This window comes from Caloenas nicobarica, chromosome 15 (assembly GCF_036013445.1).
Source record: "Caloenas nicobarica isolate bCalNic1 chromosome 15, bCalNic1.hap1, whole genome shotgun sequence".
NCBI classification, from domain to species: domain Eukaryota; kingdom Metazoa; phylum Chordata; class Aves; order Columbiformes; family Columbidae; genus Caloenas; species Caloenas nicobarica.
In genome coordinates, this window is record NC_088259.1 from 7,453,666 (window position 1) to 7,475,262 (window position 21,597).

Consider the following 21,597-nt stretch of genomic DNA (forward strand, 5'->3'; position numbering starts at 1 on the left):
GAAAATAACCCCTTGCCATGGCTGAGGGGACAGACCTGCAATTAATTTGCAAACTGGTTCAAATGTGAAGTGTGGCAGAAGGGAGCTGTGAAAGGTGGCAGTCGTGGAAGATGAGATGGTGGAGCAGATGAGCCCATCTCTTCGCTGCAGATCACACCCCTTCCCATCTCTGCATCTCCTCCCAGCTGACTCAGGCAGCATTGCAGAGACTTGGCAGCTCAGAGTCTTACAGTGTCAACTTTGCCTATGGGTCAAGGTAAAAACCAACCAGGAGCAGCACGAATGTACAAAACAGCTCGTTTACTTCCAGCATTGTTCCCAGCACATAAGTTACCCCTCTCACAAACAGAAGTCTTACACCTTTGCCAGCCCCACAGCAGTATAGTTCAGTAGTCAATGGACTTAGAGCCGTTTCCCATCTTAATGACAGAAGCAACGTCTCAGCTTTTTGGATCCTGAAGAGAGATCCAGACAGCAAAACAGAGCAGGCTGCTTCCACCAAAGACAAGAGGCAGCAGGACTCTGCTCCCTTGCTGCCCTGGTTTCTCTCAGAGGGGAGGCACCCCCCGGAATTTGCGGATGACGTTGGCCAGCCGCTTGGCTAGCCCACCCCGGCTCGGCTCCTCCATGTGGAACGTTCTGGTCAGCAGGTTGTAGAAGGAGCCGTAGCAGACGGCCACCACGGTGCAGGTCAGGCAGATGACGTTATAGGGCATGCTGAAGTCTGGCGTCGGCAAGTTGACCAGCAGTGGCTCCGTGTACAGGCGCACAAAATAGCTGGAGCCGTCAGAGGAAGGAAACCTGGAGAGCAGAAGCAGAAAAAGGAGCATCAGCCCACACAGGACCGCTGCTTCGTGCTCACCGCGATGATGGCTGCGGGACGGTCCCGCTTCCCAGCGCTGGGACACTCACAGTGAGGTGAAGAGAGGGCTCTGCTCCACATCCACATCCTTCATCGCAATGACACTGGGCACCAGGGCACTGAGCACAGATGAACTAAGGAGACAAAGAACGAAGCGTCAGTCCTGCCCGCAAAGCGACAAGAATCCTTCCCGTCCCCAGAGATCTGGGCAGCAAGTCCTACACGACGCCCAGAAGGGGACGAGGAGCTGAGGTTATGTTGTTACCTGATGTAAAAGCCGTGATTGGGGTCAGGCGGGTACTCTGTCCACTTCAGTAAGGCCCTCTCAAACTGGATTGTGATCTTGGTGACAGAGTTGGCTGGCAGCTGGATCAGCATTTCCAAGAGGTGAGGCCGTCTCCGGTCCTGGGCTGGCTGGTAGTGGATGTAACCTAACCCCAAAAACACGTGTCAGTGGCACCGGGGGGACCTTGTCCAAACTCATGTTGCCTGGACATCTCCCAGGAGGTGGGTGCTCCTGTTTCCACTGTCCTGGGAGGGGTTTTCTGGGCAAGTGGAGATGCAGAAGTAGCAAAAAGCATGTGTTAAAGCTAAATCTGGCTGGTCTTTAGAGCTGATGACCTATGAAAGTCTGATGTTCACACAGACAGGTACAAATGCAAAATAAGACCCAGTCATGAGTTTTAAATTGAGCCTCCTTTACTCCAAAAATCAATGCACTTTAGTTTAGACCCTAGTTGGATTGTGAAACACTGTCCATGTGCCTCTCATTACTGAAGGCTAGGAAAACATCTTAAAATGTTTTGTTTCCCAGTCCAGTTTCCCAGTGATCACTGGAGCTTGAGGGAGGGACTAAACCATCTCTGGAATTTGCTGCTTGTGCCAGGAGAACCGGCTGGCGTGTGCTCCCGGGAGGGTTTACTTACTTGGCTTGTTTTCCTTCCCCTTGGTGATGATAGTCAGAGTGTGCACATAGAGCCGCAGGTACCAGGGTACAGTCTCCAGCAGGACGACGGGGAAAGCCCGGTATGGGTGGGTGTTGTAGACAAGAGTGCTGATCTCCCCGGTCTGCAGCCCGTATCCACTCACGTAGCGGTGAGCGTGGAGTATAGGGGTGGGCAGTTCCGCTGCGAGAGAGAGAAAAGGATGCAGGAATGGGGGGCAATGCCAGGTGAGTTTTAGGCCTGGAGCCCTGGGCTGGTGGAGTGAAGTTCTGATCACTCACAGCTGTCTTGGGGCCGCTTCCACTTCAGCTGCACATTGAGACTGCGGGATGTATTGAAGAGTGAGGGGCTCAGCAGGTCATAGGCAGCGTAGGTTCTCTTGTCTCCCTGGACAACAGCTTCAAGTACAGACGTCGGAGCAGGGGTCACTTCCAGTAACTCCTTTTCCTGAGAAAGCAAATGGACCATGCAAGGAAAAGTGCCCCTTGAAGTAACTGGCAGTGCTGGGCAAAGCTCCTCCAGCTGGCCCTGAGCTCTCCCACCCAACGGCCAGCTCAGCACCTTTAGTAACACCACCATGCTCATCCCTGCAGCCCTGCTCAGAGGAAGGAAAGCCCGTCCTGTCGTTAGCCCCAGAGGGCTCCAGGGGGACTCGGCCACACAAGGGGTGGAGGTGAGGGTGTTTCAAAGCCAAAGTGGCTGTACTGAGGGAGCAGGGAGTGTCCTCTGGTCCGTGAGCATTACCTTGTTCTTAGGGGAGATGTCAACGTAGACTTTGCTCTCTGATGCCAGAGGACACGCATCAGTAAGTGTGCGGGAGAACATCTTAAAGAGGGACCAGTCTGCAGGAAGCAAAGTCAGCATCAAGCAGAGTGAAGTGCCGCAGGCTGGGGGCATGCAAGGAGCACAGCGTGGTCCTGCTGAGCTCACCTTTCTTTCCTTGGCCGCTGGAAAAGGTGTCAAAGACCACGGTGAGGGTCTGTCTGAGCTCCCAGGACACAGCCAGGCAGGAGGCATCCTGGACAAGAGAGAGAGGCAGCTCTGATCACACCTTCTGGAGGGACAGGACACCAGGAGGGAGCTGGAACTCCACCACAACTGCAGGAATCCCTTCAGGATGCAGGTGAGACCAGAGAAGCAGGACAACAGCTGTGTTAGACACAGCAAACCCACCGCAGGGGAGGTGGGAAAACCAGTGTGTCACCTTGCAGCGTCATAAGAAGGCTTTGTATTTTCTCTTGGGATGTTAAAGGAGGGAGCCCCAAGCCTCACGCTTACCCTGCAGACAGGGCGGATGTGCACAGCCTGTGAGTGGTAGCTGCTGTGGAACAAGCGCTCAGCCTTCAGCAGCACAGCGAGCCCAGCCTGCGGGGAGAGAAAAGGAGAAATTCAGCGCCAGGTCTGTTCTCTGCTCCCACTGAGAGAAAGGCCCTGCCGAGACTTCCCAGCGCACGCTCTCATGTTGCTGTCGGGAACACGGCTCCACCAGGAGCGGCCCAACAAAGCCGCAGGGCTCGCCATTACCTTTGAGCCACACGGGAGCAGCTTCTTCCAAGGAGTGAGGTTCTCTGTGCAGACAACCTCGCGGGGCAGGACGGCGTATCGCAGGAGATGGTGATCTGTTCCTGGGCAGGGAGGTGGAGGGTCACCAAGCTGGTACTGCTACAGGCATGAGAGCAGAAGCAGACCTGTTCCACCCCCCAGCCCGCCTCTCAATATGCCGAAAATGCCACGAGCTCAATCAGCAATAGATCCCGCTCTGTTCAGAGTGATTTGGAAAGAATAGGTAAGGCATATTCTAGCAGACTTTTTTTCTTGAGTGCCTTAAATCCTCTAGTCCTCGCTGTTTCGTAAAATACTTTTCAGAGAGACAGACAAGGGCCTGGGAGCATTTGCCACGTACTGCTTGTGGCTTTCCTCTGTTCAAATCCAAGCCTCATTCATATGGAGAGGAAATGCTTCCAAGAGGAGGTTAACAGTCCCTGTTGTACACACCTAGAACCTTCGCACAGGCTGCCGTGGCATGGGGCAGAACTCCAGCTGGAGACAAGAGTGAGAGGGCAGAGCTGGCAGCTGAGTGCAGGCTGGACTCACCGTTGGCTAAGCCCAGGGGTTTGAAGGACGCTGTTGGAGTGACCGTGTTGGTCGAGTCAATGAAGTTCAGAGAAGCACAGAAGATTCCCGAGAGGATGTTACTCAGTTCTTTCCAGGCTTTGTCAACACTGTGAGAACAGATACCAGTGATTACTCGGCAGCTTGAATCCTCAGAACAACAAGAGTTAAGTCAGTAACGTTTAATAAACACACTGGGGTGACCACACTGCCTTTCAGAAGCTGCAAGGAACATGCAGGCACAGGCTGCTGGTCATGGACTCTCCAGCTCTCTTGGTATTTATTCTAACACATGAGATCTGGGGGACATTCAGCACAGGGGCAGCCCCTGGGCTGGCAGAGCTTCACACAGCCAGAGAGCCAGCGGTGGGTGCAGCTGGGATGGGAGGAGGGAGGCTGGGTGGGCTGGGAGCACACAGGACGTGATGTGCAGTGCATGGGGAAGGGGCTGCGAGACCTAAAGCAACACCCTGGTGCAGCTCTGAAGGCTGACCTGACCAGCAGACCTACAACAGGCAGCGAGGAGAGAGCTCTGTGAGCCCATGCAGAGCTGCTGTGGCTTGAACAGGGGCTGTGTGCTCAGGGAGATTGTGACAGGGACTGGGTGGGAGTCAGTGGAAATGAGTCACAGACAAGAGGTCAAGATATAACCCTGTCGTTTCAGTGCAGTGTCATCACAGAGCCCATAAGGGGATTGCTTGTTCCTTTAGTGAATAAGGGTTTGTCCTCAGCACCACGTCCTGCCCTGTGCACTGAGTGGGGCTATGTTCTGCTTTTCCTTAGAGCTGCTCTTGGGATTGCAAACTCTTTATTTCAGCAGACATTTTCCAATGCAGGAGGCCCCTGCACACCACACATGGTGGCTGCCTCCTGTGAGAAGGGCAACAGCTCCCAGAGAGAGGACCCCCGGAACAGACCCGTGTCTGAGGTACCTACTCGGTGACAGTGGGCTGGAACCAGACCCAGAGCTCGGCACCGGCGGGTGCTTGCAGGGGCGGCTGCCCCCAGGTCCGGGTGCGCCAGAAGCCCTGGGTGAGGGCGAGGTGCAGCTCCCGCACGCCCAGTGCTGCCACCAGCCGCCCCAGTGCCTTCGGGAAGAGCCTGTAGTGAGAGACTGCAGGCAGTGTTAGCCCCTGCCCTGCCTGTTCCCTCTGCCCCTTCCCTTGATGTCACACCAGGGCCTGGCCACACATGACATCATTCCCTGGGGCTGCCCCTGCTTGCATCAGCGCACTGAGCGCCCTCGTGTGATGTCACCGCAGCCCCCATGGCCTCGCCCTGTTGTCATCACCACTTAAAAGAATTAATCCTGTCTGCAATTGCTTACCCAAAGATATGTAAATCCTTCCAGGTTTAGGTCAGCCTGACAAAGATAAGGGTGACCTGCAGAACACCCAATCAGAGAGGGTGACCTTGCAGATTTGGACATTTTGAAGCCCACACAATTAGTTGTGTCTTGCTTTAACACGTATCTCGAGACTGTTGGATAAAGTGTCCTTTAGCTGAATATTGATCGTTACATGCTAAAATGATTATGTAATGCAATTTGCAAATGTGTAACCAATCGGCTCCTTAGGTTTTAATGTAGCGATAAGATTTTTGTGTAGAATGGCTGTTACTTTTCTTTCTGGCGTGCTGGCTTTATTCCAGCATCCAGACTTGCGCAACTCTCTGATAAACAATAGAGAATCATAGAATCATTTCAGTTGGATGATCAAGATCATTGAGGCCAACCATAATCTAACTCAGGCACTAACCCACATCCCTAAGAACTTCGTCTAAACGTCTTTTAAACCCCTCCGGGGATGGCGACTCCACCAATTCCCTGGGCAGCCTGTTCCAATGCCCGACAGCCCTTTCCATTAATATTTTTTTCCTAATATCCCATCTGAACCTCCTCTGGCACAACCTGACGACATTTCCTTTCATCCTATCACTTGCTACCTGGGAGCAGAGCCCGACCCCCCTGGCTCCAACCTCCGCTCAGGCAGTTGCGGAGCAATCAGATCTCCCCTCAGCCGCCTTCTCTCCTCTCTGTGTGCTAAATCTGCTCATTTGTGTGCACACCGGGTGAAGAACCCTGGGTTTGGGACAACAGCGCTGCCCTGACGTCACTCGCCCCGCTGACGTCATGCCCTAACCACACCAATGTCATCACCCCGCGACAGAGCTCCGCCCCCCTGCCCCAGCCAATCGCGGCCCGCCCTGCGCCCGGCCCCGCCCCGCCCTACCGGCGCCCCGCTGCAGGTCGGCGTCCCATCGCGTCCGGAATTGGAAGGTGGCGGCCACGTCTCCGGCGGGCAGCGGGCTCAGCAGCAGCTCCTCCCGCAGCGTGTCCCGGCCCGTGTCCGCCCGCCCGGGCCCCGCCGCCAGCAGCACCAGCAGCGCCGCAGCCGCCAGCATCCCACCGCCCCACTGCCCACTTCCGCTTCCGGCCCCGCCGGCCAATGGCGGCCGCTTCCGGGGTTGCCATGGAGACGTGACGCCGCGGCCTGGGCCGGCCCGGCGGGTTTTCCTTCCGCATGGGGTGCGAGCCGGCCGGGGAGCTGCTGCCAGGAGCAGGCTCGGAGCCTGGCGCCTGCCCGGCTGTGCCTGCGCCTGGCAGCAGCCTGGGAGCGAGGGTGTCCATTTCGTGGGGCGCTCCCCGAGGGCTCCCTCCCCCCTCCCCCCGGCTTTGAGAACTGGGCGGGGCTCTTGTGCGGCCTGAGCTTGGCTGGTTCACTGCGAGGCTTCGGCGTGCCTGAGGACTCCACATGGACTGTACCCGTCCCTGGGGTACCTTCCTCTTCTCAGCTCTTGCCGCTGCTGGCTGCTGCCCCTCTCCCGTTGACATCTCCTTTCCGCAGGGCAGTGTCTATCTGTGGGTGCACAGCACCCCACTACCACTGGCCACCAGCCTGGGGTTACCCCAGGGCACAAACTGCAGCACTGGGGGGGACAGACCAATGAGGCTCTCAACATCTCCCACTCTGGCCAGTGGTTCACGGATAACCAGGTCGCTCCAGCCAGTCTCACTAAGGGTTGGCTGATGCAGGAGGGGGTGCAGCAGGGTCTGGACCCACCCTGGGAAGCAGCCAGGATGCAGAGTGTTCCCTGGCTTGCTTATCTGCCAGGCTCCTTTCCTTGTTGGGATGTGCTGATGCAGCCTGAGCAGGGACAACGCTTTCCTGGCCTGCAACCACTGATAGTGGCCATGAGTCCCTTGCTGGCTTTGTGCCTGACTCCTCTCATCCTATCCTGCAGGGAGCAAGTGTAGTGCACTGTGAAGTGGCTTCATTTTGATGGCTCTTCCTTTGCTCCTCTAAAGCAGCCTCCAGCTGCCATTGTGCTGTGCTGGGGGAGCCACAGCTGCTGGTGCTGCATGTGCTGATGTTCTCCACTCAGCCAATTTCCATGGGAAATCTCCCTAGATACTCGTGGTGAGTAGTTACAGCCCTGCTTGGGTCAGCCGTGTCTGTACCGCAGCTGCTGGCTCTCTCCCAGAGGCAGCACCTGGCTTGTTCACCTTGGTGACCTGCTCTGCTAACAGCCGCCCTTCTCCCCAAGCTCCGTGCTGTCTGCTCCCACCCTGGGCGCAGGAACTGTCCCCGTGCTGGAGCTGGGCTTCATTTGCTCCTGCACTGTGCCCTTAGCACACGGGCTTTGCACCGCTCTCCCTCCTGCAGCCCCCACCGAACCCTCACCCCCAGCACTGGTTTCTCCCAATAACACACACACCCACTGCTTGTTTAGACCGGAGTGTTATTTCTCTGTATCATTAAATGCTTGTCTGGACAGGACCCTTGTCAGTAGGATGGGGGAGCTGGGATCCCAAGGGGTGCCTTTCTGGGAATGGTGGGGCTGCGGAATGCTGAGCGTTTCAGGGGAGTGAAGCAGGGAGTGTTAGCAGCAAAGCCTGAAGAGTTAATTTTGGGAGCCTACAATACCCCTTTCATTCTCCCTTGGCTGCCAGGAAAACCTGTGGAGGAAGAGGAAGGGAAAAGCCCCTCTCCCCGCCCGCAGGGCAGCAGTCCAGGATGGGGTTTACTGGGCGCCAGCAGCTTTCCTTCCTCGGAGCTGACAGGTCTGTACGGAGGAGGCTGGGAGCAGGGCAGAGCTGGCTGCTAGCTTCTGGCCACCTGCTTTTTGGGACTGTCCTCCTGCAGGTCCTCCTCATCCGACTGCACCACAGGGGTCTCAGCCCCCTCCTCGCTGGTGTCCAGGCTGTTCGGATCCGTGGAGACGGAGGATGTGGAGGAAATGCGTGACTTGCTCTCGGCTGCGTTGGGCACTTGCAGGGTGATTTCCTCTGGGCACTGGCTGGCATCTGCCCCTGGAGGAGAGTGCGGTAAGAGAAAGAAAAGGCTTCTGGAGGTTTATTGCTCCTTAAGCTTCATGGATAACCCCTCCAACACACATTTCATTCCTCAGCAGGCTGTGCTTTCCTGGCTGCTCCCCACGTGGCTGCCGTGGCTGTTCCCCACCTCACACCCCCGGCTTGGCTCTGGGCAGCCCCGCACATTCCTTCCCCGGTTTTGGCAGCAGAGCCTTCACTGTTTCATGTGAAATGCAGCTTGCAGCCATGCTGTGTGAGGCCATTGGCTGCAGCAGGCAAGGAGACGTTTGGCTCGGCCCTTGTGAATCACTACAGTGCATGTGTGTGGGGAGGAAGGTGCTGGCACCCCGGGCTTTCCCTGTGGGACCCAAGCCCAGCTCCCTGGGGTCTGGCTGGGCAGTGGAGGGGTCCTGCAGCCTTCCTGCTCAGTGCAGTGAGCTCTGCAGCGTGGTGGGGACCTGGGAAGTAATGACAAGACACTGGCTGCTCCAGAGTAGCTTCAGGACAAGAGAATTAGCCCTATGGACTCTGGAAAGTGCCTGGGTTCCACGCTCATCTTCTGTGCAAGATATTTGCAGGGGTCTGAACCTCTGGGCTGCAGAGGGGGATACTGGCATGGACCAGCCCAGGTTGAGGTCCCTCCCACCTCACAGACCCCAGCACCAAGTGTCTTTGTACAGGTGTGTGTGGATCTGCACGCAGGGTGGCCAGGGCTGAGGGACAAGCCAGAGTGGGCACTGGGGACAGAGAGGGCTCTCAGCCTAGCCAGCAAAAGGCTCAGACTGCACGTACCTGGCCCAGCAACACTGCTCTCCTCTGTCCCACAGCCCAGAAACACGTCCAGGGTGTCCTGGTCTGACAGGTCCATCATGTCCATCTGCTCCAGCATGTCCACGTTCACCTCCATGGAGGAAATGCTGCCTAAGGGCGCTGCAGAGACAGAGGCCAGCGAGAAGGTGAGTGCTGGTGCTAGGCAAAGGGCACTGCCAGCCCTGTGCAGGCAGCACCCCAAGGAGGGAACCAGCCTTGTTGTGGCGATCTGAATTCTACTGGCTGGTAAGAGGCCCCCAGGAAAATAATGTTTCCCTAAAACATCCCTCTGGAAGCCCCCGCTGCCTCACTGCAGGCCTTGTCCCTGCCCCAAACTGCTGTTTGGATGACCCTATCTGAACCCGGTGACTCTGCAGGGCACCAGCCTGGGTACCCATGTGCAGTGACTTTGGTTAAGTGGTGTGAGTAATGCACAGCACACCCACACGCAGCATCTGTGGTCCTGTCTCAGCACAGGACACGTGTGTCCCCAGCTGCCTTTAGACTGGGGATGTCCCACCGACCCCCGTGTCATTGTTCCCTGAACAACCCCAGTCCTGTGCTGGTGCCCGCAGCACTTACGTCTCCGATGCTCTATCTGCAGGTGAGACATAGGGAAGAAGAAATCCACATCATGCTGGAAAACCTCTTCAAAGAACTTCTGCCGGTCCCGTAGTTTCTGCTGCTGCTGCTGCATCTGCTCTGCATCCAGGCCCCGCTGCGGCTGCTCCATGTCAGCTGGGGAGAAAGGTGAGGAGGGTTGGACCAGGCAGGGCTGTCTGAGCTCTTCTGCCTGTCCCAGCTCACATGGTACAGCCGTGCTTTACCAGCACATGTTGATTGAGTCACTGTGAATAGATGTTACATGCCGTAATGGCAGCATCACCAGGATTTGTTGTGCTGGAGCCTCGGATTCTCGCTTCTGAGGCACAGGGCAGCGAGGAGCTGGGAGCTCATATGCTATGGTCGTGGCTGCTGAACTGAATTACCAAGGAGGGAAAGGGTGTTGTTATGAGATCAGCCACAGTTTGCACATGTTCAAGTTTCAGTTTCCTTGCTATAAAACAGAGGGCTGTCTGTGAACGCTAACAAGTAGGGGAAACTCCCAGGGACAACAACTGGCGTTAGTGCTTCAGGCTTTCTGGGCTGAGTGACGTGTAAGGAATAAAAGGCACCAGCAACCCTGTCACCCCTGCACACGTGCACCCCTGCGGCCACCGGCGCTATAAATACAGCCGCACCCACACTGGCAGGCTTTCCCGTTCACCTCTGGCACTCACACAGCCAGCTTGGCTTCTGCCTGCACAAACATTTTCATTTCTGTAATTCCTTTCGCAGTTCAGTGCCGGTGCCTGTGTCCTCAGCTCACATGGGAGGGAGTGATGGGAACCCTCAGGCTGGTGCTGAAGGAGCTTGTTGCTGCATCCCTGGGCCTGGTACCTCACTTTTGGGCTGGGTACCCACACCTGCAAGGACCCAAATGGCACAGAGGGGCTGTGGCTGGTGGCCCTGGCTGTTCCCAGGCTGGTGTTTGACCTCAGCCATTCCAGATTTCCTCTCTTCTGCTCTTGGCCCAGACGGCACAAGGAAAATGTGATTACTGGAGCAGGCAGCGCAGTAACCACGGAAACCAAACAAACATCCTCTGCTCCGCCTGAGCAAGGCCCAAACCCTCTGCTCCTCCAGGCTGGGGAGGAGGGAACAAAGCAGCAGCATCCCTACCCTGTCTGGCAGGAGCGGGGGTGAGGACAGCAGGGGGGCTGGTGTCACCAATATGTACCAGCTTAGGGCCCAAACAGGAGAGAGGTAGTGGGCCTGGTGAGATGTCCTGGAGATCAATGTCACATCTTCCTGAGAGCCCTTCTAGGGCTCCTCTGCACTCGGTTTCTGGGGCATCCTTCAGCTAAACCCTATCGTCTGCAGGCGCCTGCCCCAGGAGGCCAGGTTGTGCCTGCAGCACAGTGTGGGGATGCACCGTGACTCAGGGCCAGTCACCCTGCGCTTTCTGGAAGAGGCTCTGGTCCTTTTCTGGCTGCTCAGCGTCTTCTTGTGAGGCCCAGGGCAGTGATCCTGACTGCCTGAAGGTACCTCAGTCTTGTTATGTCTGATCTAAGCTCTGGGCACCTGCTCTGGTGCAGAGGCTTGGTGTGCTGTGCAGCGGACACATCGTGCTGGTGAAGCTTTCCTCACAAGGCTGACCAGTGGCTGCAGCCCCGTGCTGCTGGGGTAAGGTAAAAACCTCCTGCCTCCCCTGTGCTCACTGCAAAAGAGAACAGAGCCAGGGACAAAGAGCAGGTGACTGGGGCACTGATTATGGAGCTGGCTGCGTTCCAGCAGCTGGAGGCAGCCCTGTGCTGTCTGTCCCAGGCAGAGCTCTTCCCCCCAGCCCAGCTGTGCCAAATCCATGGCAAACTGCTGCGGTTCACTATGTCGAGGAGAGCCCATCAGGCTCCAGCCGTAGGGAGGCTGGGGTCAGGACAGAGGCTGCGCTGGCTCCCAGATTTGGGGTGACAGACTGGCTCTCCCTGTGGCATCTTGCCAAAGGGGCCCCAGTGTGGAGGTAAGGATGAGAGTCTCTAAATCCTTCTGCAGTGCAAATATAAAATAAACCTTGAGCATGGCTGATCTGTGCTGTTAATGCACGTGACCGATACTTGTGGTAAGGGTGCTTGTGGTAGCATTCCTGTGGGCACCGGGATTTCTCTTGCAGGAGAAATTAGCAGGACCTGTTCATGAACTTGTTTTCGAGCTCTCGCCGGGGAGTCAGGCACGAGCACTGAGATCCCATTATGTACAGAACGCCGGCAGCGGGAGATGGCAGCTGGGCTGTTCTTGGCCCTGCCTGACCCGTGACCGTGGTGAGAGCTGGGGACGGAGCCTTCCCCCCTCCCGGGACTCTTCTGGGCCCAGGGGGAGTGAACAGCCCTGCTAGTGTAGCTGCCTCTCAGCAACCCTCCCCGGGGAAATAAAGGAGAGCGGCGTTCCCTGGCGCGGCCCTTCCCCATGTGACGGCCGGTCACACTCCCCGGCTGTCAGTCGCGGGGATTGTCTCATCCACTTGGCATGTTCCCACCGCGGGACACGTTTGCACACACAATGCGGCCCCTGTGCACCGTGGGGGATCTGTCGGTACCTGCTGGTGGCCTGGCTTTTATTACTATTGTCATGGTTATTACTACAGCCCACTCAGCCAAGGGGCCGAAGCCTTATCTGCATTCAGAGCCAGGCTCTTCCCCGCTGGCTGAACCGCCCAGCGCGGCTGCAACGGCACCGAACGCCCCGCTGCCTTCAAATCCTTCCGGCTCTCACGCCTTGTTAGCCAGCACAGCTTGGAGAGGAACAGGGGCCAAACGCTGCTGCAGAGGTTGGGCAGGCAGGATCCCCCCCAGGAGATGCAGGCAGGGATTTCCTTCTCGCCAGCTCCCCGGGCAGCTGCCCACGGGCGGGCTCTGGGTGAGCACACTGGCCCCGCTGGTCCCTCTGCCCTGCCAGGGCACACCGAGGAGCCAGCCCCACGTGGTGTGGGCTCATGGCCACCCGCAGTGGGGTGAGCTGCGGGAGGGCTGGCTGCAAAGCAAACTGCTGTGAGCCCTCCCATTCACACCCTTGCTGAAGTGGGCTGGGAGAGGAGCAGTTCCTGGGGTGCAGTTAGCACGGGGTGAGGGCCAGATGGGCTTGAGGGTGCTGGGAGCACCAGCCCAGGGTGTTCTCTGACCCAGCATCCGGGCTAGGAGCAGATCATGGTTCAATTATCTGGCTGTGCTTCCACTGGGAGGGGAAGTGTTTTTCATTCCTCCTTGGCCCACAGGATCCCAGTACAACCCCACTTCTGTCCCTGTGAATAGGAGGGGTGTATCTGGGGGGTGGGAGAAGGCTTGTTAGTGAAGGCACAAGGCCAAGAGAAGATGGGGACAGCCTTTTCTTGAGGCCATGGTTCTGGAATACCTTGCAGAGATTTCAAGAGATTTCAAGAAAAAAAAAAAAAAATTGGGGCTGTGGAAAAGGACAGGGGATGATGGGGAAGTGAAGAGAGTTTAATCGAGGGGTGACTCCAAGCATGGCTCAGTTCCCTGGTGACTGGGGCAGGCTGGCCCAGCCAGATATTGCCTTTTTCCCCGCACTCTCCCAGAGCCCGATCCCCTGGCCCTGCTCCTTCAAGAGAGGCCCAGGACACCCCACTGCTGCCCGGCTCGCTGACTGTGCCTTGTGCTCCCGGTGCTGCGAGGAAATGAGGTGGGGGAAGATGCAACTCCTCAGCTGCCGCAGCATCTTCCAGGAAACCCTGCAGAGATCACAAGCCTTACCCTGTCACCCTGCCCCAGCCAAACCACTGCGGGACAAGGGTCAATCCCAAGGGTTTTCGGCTCCTTTAGCCTTGGGAGAAGCAGCTGGTGTGGAGAGTAGGGAATGCCCTGGAGAATCATGTAGGGTCAGGCTGTGCAGAGACAGGATGCCTGGACACGCTGGCCACCTGAGCGCGAATTCCCCACATAGCCTTTTCTCAATCGGCACGTCTGACCTCGTCTTGCAGCAGAGCAAAAAATAACCGTGGCCCTGGTGAGAGGAAATGCACCAGGCGAGTGCGAGGGAGGCAGTGGTTTTGGCAGAGCCGCTGGCTGGGAAAAGCACCGGGGGAGGAACTAGAGAGGGAGGATATGGCACCTTGTAACCCTTCTCTGGTGCTGCGGTTTCAGCGCCTGCACTCCTCTGAGCGATCTCCAAATCCCCTGCGTCTCAGCACTAAAAATATCCCTGCCGCCCAGCGCTCCTTCCCCAGCAGAGGCTGTGTCATAAGACCCTGCTATTTACGGGGCCCTGCTTTCATTCCCGCAGAAAGAAGCGTGAGGACAAGAAAGGCAGGAGGGCAGCACGATGTGCCAGACCCAGGGACAGATCTGTGGCAGGTCGTCCCCCTGCAAGTCCCCTGTCACCCTGTCCACTGCTCACTGATGTGTTTGCTCTGCTCAGTCTCCTCTTCCCCGTGGGTGCGGGGGAATCCGCACCTCCCGGGGAGCGTCAGGGCTCCAAGGGACACCGGTGCCACCCTGCAACATGCCCAACAGGTCCCCGAGCTCAGCCGTTTTCCAGGCAGGTGCCACCCCCCTACCGAGCATCCTCATCCTCGGCTCGGAGCTTCCCAGGCAGCCCGGGAAGCGGTGCCGGCGCAGCAGGTTGGTGCAGCGGGGGCGTCCGGGGATGGAAGCGGGGGGATGGCTGCTTTGCCAGGGACATCGGGTGGGTGTTTCGGGGGGGGTGGGAGGATGCGGACAGCCCGGGCCCCTAGTCCGTGCGGTGCCCCGCTCCCCTCCCGCCGAGCGCACCCCGCGGCCGGCACTTACCGGGCAACCGCCGGCTGCGGCTCTGCGCCCCGGGCCCCGACATGCAGCTGCTGCCACCGGCTCGGGATGGGGCCGGGCCGGGCCGGGCTCAGCGCGGGGCCGCCGCCCCCCCCGCCGCCGGCCGCCGCTCGCCCATGCCGTGCGCTGCGGGGCGGTGCTCGGCGCGGGGCGGTGCCAGCGACACCGGCCCCGGGGCATCGCGGCGGCGGCGCCTACCGGCTGCTGCCCCCCCGGGGCACCGACCCGGGGCTGCTGGGGGCTGCCTGGCTGCGGGAGTGCAGCGGAGGGGGCTCCGCTCCCCAGGCAGGGTCCACATGCAGGGTGCCTGGCCCCCGTGGGGAACAGCGTCCCCGTGCATGGTTCTCGGTCCTCACGGAGGGTCTCTGCGTTCCGGGTCACGCACAGAGTCCCCATGCAGGGTCCCTGGTCCCCAGGGAGGGTCCCTGCAGAGGGTCCCCCCCCAGCCGTCCCAGGCAGAGCTCTGTGCCCGCAGTGCCTGGCTGCAGGTGCGGCAGGAGCTCTGCCACGCGTGGCAGGGGGGTGGGCAGGGTTTCCTGTGCCTGGCCAGGGAGCACAATTACCATTCACGCTTTCTTTTTTTATGCTTTTTTTCTCTAAATGCCCGGCTCACACGATCACACAGGAGAGGCGACAGCACGCTGTGTGGATGGGCCATGGGCTCCCTCCCCAGCTCACCCTCAGCCTTCCGAGACCACGATCCTCCAGCAGATCCCACTCTGGGGTGTTTTCTCCCACGTTCAGCCCTGCACAGCAGGGCTGCTCCTTGGCAGAGAAGTGAACTTGGCTGTTCGCCCCCTTCCTGTATCTCAGCAGGGTGAGTCAGTGCCTCGCCGTGCCCTGCGCCAGCTCTGCCCGCAGCCTGGTCACTGGCCAGCCGGGACGGGGGGGAACCACTCGTCCCTTTTTCTCTGGCTGAAAGGGAGTTTCCAGTGTCTGTGGCGTGTCCCGCCTGCTCCGTTCTCAGCGTGTTTGTCTCGCTGGATGATTAAAGATAACTGGGTATATTGTTTGTGTCCCAGCTCTGTTTTGGCTACTGTTGCTTTGCTGTCCCCTCAAGCCTCCTGGGAGCTCCTGCTGCTGAAAACCAGCTTTGTGCTGGGAACCTGATGCCTGCACCCTCTGCACTTGCCCATAGCTGCTGGCTTCAGCTCACACGGTGATTACGAGGGATGAACTTTGTCCACGTGAATGTTTGTCGGTATTCAAAATGCACCCTCAGTCCTGCCTGATGGTTTCCACCTGACTTTGGGATGCTGGCACTGTGGCTGGGTACTGGAAGGCTGAGGGAGCCAGGCTGGTGTAGCAAGAGGGGGGGCCACAGTCTCTGAGGAGCCGCAGGAGCAAATCTCGGCTGAGTGCCTGCCAGCTCTGGCTTGCTCACAGCTCGGTGTGGTCTGGCACAGCCTCTGGGCACTGTCATCGGTTCACCGCCATCCCTGCTGACCCCCTGCCTGCCCTGCCCTGCCAGCGGGGAGGCGAGGAGGCAGAACCCGGGAATTAGCTCAGGTCTCTGCTTTGTGACATGTCTGGGTTGATTGGCACCGGTTACTACTGCGAGGTGTGGAGACTGTTTCTGTCTCCCAGAGCACCCCAAGTTCCCTAGGGCTCACCGCAGCCCCAGTTCCTGCTGCGGGGACAGCGTGTGTGGGTGCTGCCTGCGCAGAGTGACAAGCACCCAAGCCCCCCACTTCTGTGGCCCCTCCACCCTGCCTTGCTGGGAAGGGGTTGGAAAAGCAGTAATATCATCAGCAAGAAGCCTGACTCATCTCAGCTCTTCAGCACAAGCCGTGCTGCTCAGCGGCGCACCCTTTTTATTCCAATTAAACTAACACAGGCAAGCCAGCTCCACAGAGTGATTTTTTCGCTCATGGCCAAGCGTGCCTGCCCTGGCCAAAAGGTGAGAGGGGACAGAGGTGACACTGAAGTCAGTGGAGAGTCTCCACTTCTGGTAGGGAGCCCTAAGAATAAGCCTTGCTAGATACCTGCAGGGTCTGCCGCAGCATCCCTGCCTCCCTTGTGCCTCCAGCACAGGCTGATGGCACTGTCCTGTGTCAACAGCCCTCGCCCTAACTGCAAACGCCTAGGTCCTTGGGCAGTGCCCCTGGGAGATGTGGGTCACAAGACCAGGTAGGAATGACACCTCTTCTCTCCACAACAGAGTTCAGCTCCTGCCAGAAGTCCCCAGGGGAGCGAGCATCAAAGTGCACCCCTCATCAGGAGAAAATGTAACGTGACTTGTTCCTCCTGCCCTTCCCGCTCAGGTTTCTCTGTCCATCAGAGGTTTGGGAGGTGAGTCAGGCAGCTGCGGGGTAAGGGAGCTGGGGAGGAGTCGGCTGTGAAGGGAAAGGAACCAGCGTCAGGCAGGTGAATCACTTGCTGGTGAAAATAGATCTTGTTCTCTAGGAGGCGTGCGTGGACGGGGCTGGGAGTGAGCCGCAGCTGATCAGTAGATTGCAGAGGCAAGAAAAATCCAAAGCAACGCTGTTTTCCCAGTAAAGGAGGTGATACATTGCAAGGGAGCAGCCTGCAGCAGGCAAGGCTCCAGTGACCGGCTGTCCTGCGGCTGCCTTAAAAGGGATGATTTTAGCCCGGGACAGTGGGGAGACAGAAAAGCCATAAACACCATCAAAGGAACGTGGCTACTGAGTAATGAGCAACTCTGCCGGGCCGGGGAGGCGAGGCGGGGGGAGCCGGGCTGCGCCGAGGTGCCGCCTGGCTGGGGCTCACAGCATCACTCTGTGCCAGGGGCTGGCTGGCTTCTTGGTGTGTCCTGCCCCGAGGGAGTGGAGCCCAGTCCCCACATTGCTGGTGGAGGTTCCTGCCAAGAACCAAGTGTGTTGTGTCCCCACGTCCTCGGGCTCCACACCATGCAGCCATCCCCAACAGCCAGCTGCTGGCATGGGAGCTGGTAGAGCTGGGAGGGGAGCTGGGGTCAGGGGTACTGGGAACCGCATCCCACAGGTCTGCTGGGCTGGCCAGGGCAGGACCAATGCACTTTTCTGCTTGGCTTTTGTCTTGGGATATGTGACCTTGTGCTGGGAGCTACAGGCACGGCTGCTGGTGTCTTGGTTGTGGGAATGGCAGAGGAGATGGACAAAGAGATGAAGACAGAGGAGGAGATGGAGGTGGATCTGGAGATGGAGGAGGAGATGGACATCTAGTTGAAGAAGGAAATGGAGAGAGACCCACCCGCAGCAGGACATGCACATGCTCCCCATCTGCTGCCTGCAGTGACAGGAGGGTCGCATCTCACCAGACTGGGGTGGATGGCCACACTGCAGGGACACAACGCCTGGTCCCCTCATCCTGGTGGCACAACCACCACCACCGCACTGCCCTGTGCTTTTTTTGGGGCGAGTGTGGAGTTTTCAAGAGTTGTAGTCTGTTGTGTTGTTTTCCTGTAAATAGATTTATTTATATTTTTTCAGAACCAGCCTCTCTGTCTCAAGATTGCATTTGTTTTGGGCACATGTGGCATTTGCAGAGTTGTGGTTTCCGCTCGCTCTGGGTTCCCGGGGCTGGAGGCAGCTGGGGGGGCTGGAGGCAGCTGGGGGTGCTGGCACGGCCGCCCCGGGGGCAGGGGGTCCCTGTCCGCTCGTTAGCCGCGGCCCCGCCTCCTCCTTAATTAGCCGCTGCCAAAGCCGCTCATTAGCGGCGGCTGGAGTCGGGCGGGAGCGGTACTGGTACCGGCAGCAGGGGGGCTGGAGCCTCGGTGGGGGTTTGGGGTGCTCGGGATGGGGAGGGGTCGCTTCCCCGGTGGCCTCTGGGATGTCCGGGCAGAGGGCGATGCGGGGCTCCCTCCCCTCCTCCCTGGATCGCTGCTAGTCTGCTTTTTGGCATTTCCCCTGTGCCGGGCGCTGCTTTCTGAACTCTCCTGCGCCCCTGGATCCCGCCAGTCCGTGAACATGCAGGTGCTCTCCCCACCTTGCTCCGTTTTCACACAGATGCGGTGAGTTCCCTCCATCCATCTGCTGCTCGGCTCCAGCCAGAGTTTGCACCCCCAGCCCTCAGCAATAGCTCCAGCCTCCAGGACTCGTCCTGTGACCCCCCTGCCCACCCCCATCTGGGCCAAGTGGGGCTGATGGGACCTGAGCCCACAGGGGAGAGGTGAGGAGAGGCTGTGGCTGCTTCCCACAGCCCTGGGAGGGGGATGGAGCCTGGTGTTGCAGGGAGGTCTGGGCTGCAGCAGAGGTTTGCTGGGTACCGAGCTCCCCGTCTGAGCTGCCCCTCACCAGGCTGCTGTCAGGACTGGGGGTGCTGCCGGCTGGCAGAAACGACGGGGCTGGAACTGGACGGAGATCCAAGACAGCATTGGTATAAGAGGAGATCCTCGTTTCAAAACATCACTGGTGTGTGATGTTGACTGTTCACTCTGCTGCTGCTCAGATTTTGGCTAACCTGGCTCATGCCAAGGCCTGACATGTGCTGGGAGCAGTGCGTTAGGTCAGACCCAGAGCTCAAGGTGGGCAGGAGAAGTGGCAAGAGTGAGCTACAGGGCTATGATGCAGTATTATCGCCTGGAAATTGCTGCCTCCTGCAGGCAGCACCTTTGTCTCGCAGTTTTGTCAAAATCTGCTAACTTATGGAAGTGGTATAGAGCAAACCTCTGAGCTAGAGGGTATAAAACATGAGCTTTCCCAAAAAGCTTTTGAGGTGGCCGTAGCAGGAGCTGGACTGCTGAGGCTTTTGTGCTTCCCAATGTGATACAGGGGATGACTGCACCGTGATGGAGGAGGAAGGATGAGCCCTTTCCCTGTTGGCTGGGTAGATATTTAATTTTTGCTTGTAGGTGCACAAATTAAGAGTTCTGAGTTAAGAAACCTTATGAGTTGAGTGATGAATAAGTGAGTTCACATGATGGATTAGTCTGGGAAAAAGGAGATTGAGTCTCCATTTGTTGTGTTTGTATTTCTGTCCTTGCCTGTGTTCCAGCTGCAACTGCCGGTGTCCATCGACAAGCAAAATGCAGCCCTTCTCCTCTGCTCCCAGTGCCTCAAATGCACGACCCAGCCCTTCTCACCTGCTCCCAGCACCTCAGTCCGGTATTGCTGCTGCCACCGTGTTCCCATTGTGAAGGACTTGAAGAAGATGACACCTGCGCTGCTGGAGGTACAGCCTCCACTGCCTGGGCAGGCTGGAGCAGGCACCGCGGGGATGGTGTGGGGTGGGGACCCCACTCTGGCGAGTTTGGGGGGCCAGGAGTTTGGCTTGTCCTCTCCATCCACCCCTGCAAGGCCATGGGCTGGGAGAAGCCCTTGTGGGCTGCTCGACCCCTGCTGAAATCGAGCATCCCTGCCTGGGGGGACACATCCCCATGGGAGCCCAGGGCACCCCGGGCTTGTGCCAGAGGGATGCTCGGTGGGAGCAGCTGCTGCTGCCACGAGCCTGAGCCGGTGCCTCCTCTGCCCCTTTCCAGCCTGGAGCCAGGGCAGCCCAGCCCTGCCAGTGGAGCAGCGCGGAGACAAAAAACCACCAGTGCAAGGTAAGGAGCTTCTGGGTCCTGAGGCAGGTGTGGGGCTGGGGTCTGTGCCTGGGACACCCCACGGGGCAGGGATATGGCTGCTCACCCCTGCCCTCTCTGCTCCCACACATCTGCAAGATGCTTCGCTCCCAAAACTGCTGAAGAGCACAAAGCGCAAGATCCTCTGATTGCAGGTGCTGGCCCATGGGTGCTGGTGTGTGCTGGTGGTCCAGGAGCTGCCCAAACTCCAGGCAGCTCCTGCTGGGGACATTCCCAAGGGCCCTATTGCCCCTTGGCTCTCTCTGGGCAGCGCGAGGGGTCAGGGGTGCTGAGACCCCCATCCCACAGCTCTGCTGGGCTGCCCAGGGCAGGACCAATGCACTTTTCTGCTTGGCTTTTGTCTTAGGATTTACTACCTCATGCTGGGGGCTACAGAGCTAGCTGCTGGGTTCATGGAAGGGGAGATAGAGGAGAAGATGTAAGTGGATATGAAGGTTGAAGAAGACATGGAGGAGGATATAGAGATGGACATCTAGTTGAAGATGGAAATGGAGAGGGACCATTTGCATGTCTTTTCTGCAGAGGTGCAAGGGGTGTGCTGCTGGACATGGGGGTATGGGCAATGGCAGCAGCACCAGCAAGTGTGGTGGAGCCAGCAGTGGGATGGGGCAGCGCTGGGGCCCGGCCGTGCTGCTCCTCGCCTTGGGTAAGGCTGCCGAGATGGGGCTTGGGGTGCTTGGGATGGGGGTTGGGGTGCCCGTGGTGGGGAGGGGCCGCTTCCCCGGTGGCCCCTGGGGTGGGTGTCCAGGCGGGGGGCAGTGTGAGATCCCCTCTGATACCGAAGGGTTGGCAAAAAAATTCCTTAACGCTGTTTTGAAAGCTAAAAAGCAGGCACTTTTATTGCAGCCCACCGGACACTCTGAGGATTCCTCCTCTAATTGAGAGTGACTCACACTTCTTGATATTTATTAAATATATCTATTGCATATTCATTTGTTTCTACCACTTAGTTAATGCATTAAACATAAATTATTTCCATAATCCTGCACTTTGCTGGAAGTCCATCTTTGGTATTCAAGAGTCTTCATCAAAGGTCTCCAGTGGTCCCCAGGGTTTTTTGCAGCCTGATGCCCTCCCGGTGTTGGCTTCTTGACTTAATTTCTTCAGTGTGCACATTGTCGTTTTGTGCTACTACTCAGCAGAAGTCATGTAGGTCTTTCTTCGTTTAGCGGGACATTCTGCTTTCCCAGCTTGCGACTGAGGACTTCCCGCTTTGCCTCATGTCCAGTGTCCCTAGAGTTATTGTTTCTGTATGAAGTTCCTGTTACATGAGGCCTGGTCTTGTTACAGTATGCCCAGGGGTTTCTAAGAGACTTTTGTTCCTCTTGTCAGTGTCACTACAGCAGGCCTCGCCGGCAAAGGGGCTGAGACAAGGGTCAGAGCCCAAACTCCAGCACAGAGCTGGGGGTTCCAGGCTCATCCAGCAAAGTAGCAGGAGCTTTGCTTAACAAGGTTCAGTCCCTGCGGAACCTGCTCTGAACTGGCTGCTCAGCCCCCACATTATGCCCGAGATTGGGTTTCTAAGGCCAAAGAAGGGGGCGTTGCTCAGAGTCCTGCAAAACTGCGGAGAGTGCTAATTCTCAGGTTTAGTGTTCCCCTGATGCTAGAGAGCAAGAAGGGACCCATTTTACTGGCCCAGGAATGCAGAAAATGGCAGCAGCCCCACAAACAGG

At 58.0% G+C, this 21,597-nt stretch overlaps 2 protein-coding genes and 1 long non-coding RNA gene across 3 annotated transcripts; 1 reads left to right on the plus strand and 2 right to left on the minus strand.

Annotated features, from left to right (window-relative positions):
* Positions 1-297: 297 nt before the first annotated feature.
* Positions 298-6,673, minus strand: PIGT (phosphatidylinositol glycan anchor biosynthesis class T). The gene is given in 14 exon segments (XM_065645426.1): positions 298-801; positions 913-996; positions 1,128-1,293; positions 1,789-1,989; positions 2,088-2,253; positions 2,551-2,648; positions 2,737-2,824; positions 3,085-3,171; positions 3,331-3,431; positions 3,901-4,028; positions 4,855-5,032; positions 6,150-6,413; positions 6,416-6,581; positions 6,584-6,673. Coding segments are annotated over 14 exon segments (2,070 nt in total). The 3' UTR covers positions 298-548.
* Positions 6,674-7,642: 969 nt separating this feature from the next.
* DBNDD2 (dysbindin domain containing 2) lies at positions 7,643-14,518 on the minus strand. The gene is made up of 4 exons (XM_065645434.1): positions 14,383-14,518; positions 9,626-9,781; positions 9,026-9,163; positions 7,643-8,230 (listed from the first exon to the last, which is right to left on the minus strand). The coding sequence occupies exons 1-4, from the start codon at positions 14,423-14,425 to the stop codon at positions 8,022-8,024; spliced, it is 546 nt and encodes a 181-aa protein (XP_065501506.1). The 5' UTR covers positions 14,426-14,518; the 3' UTR covers positions 7,643-8,021.
* On the plus strand, positions 13,882-17,336 carry LOC135994679 (uncharacterized). Its single transcript, XR_010607030.1, has 3 exons — positions 13,882-14,214; positions 15,026-15,217; positions 16,562-17,336. It is a non-coding gene; the product is annotated as an uncharacterized LOC135994679 (long non-coding RNA).
* Positions 17,337-21,597: the final 4,261 nt, after the last annotated feature.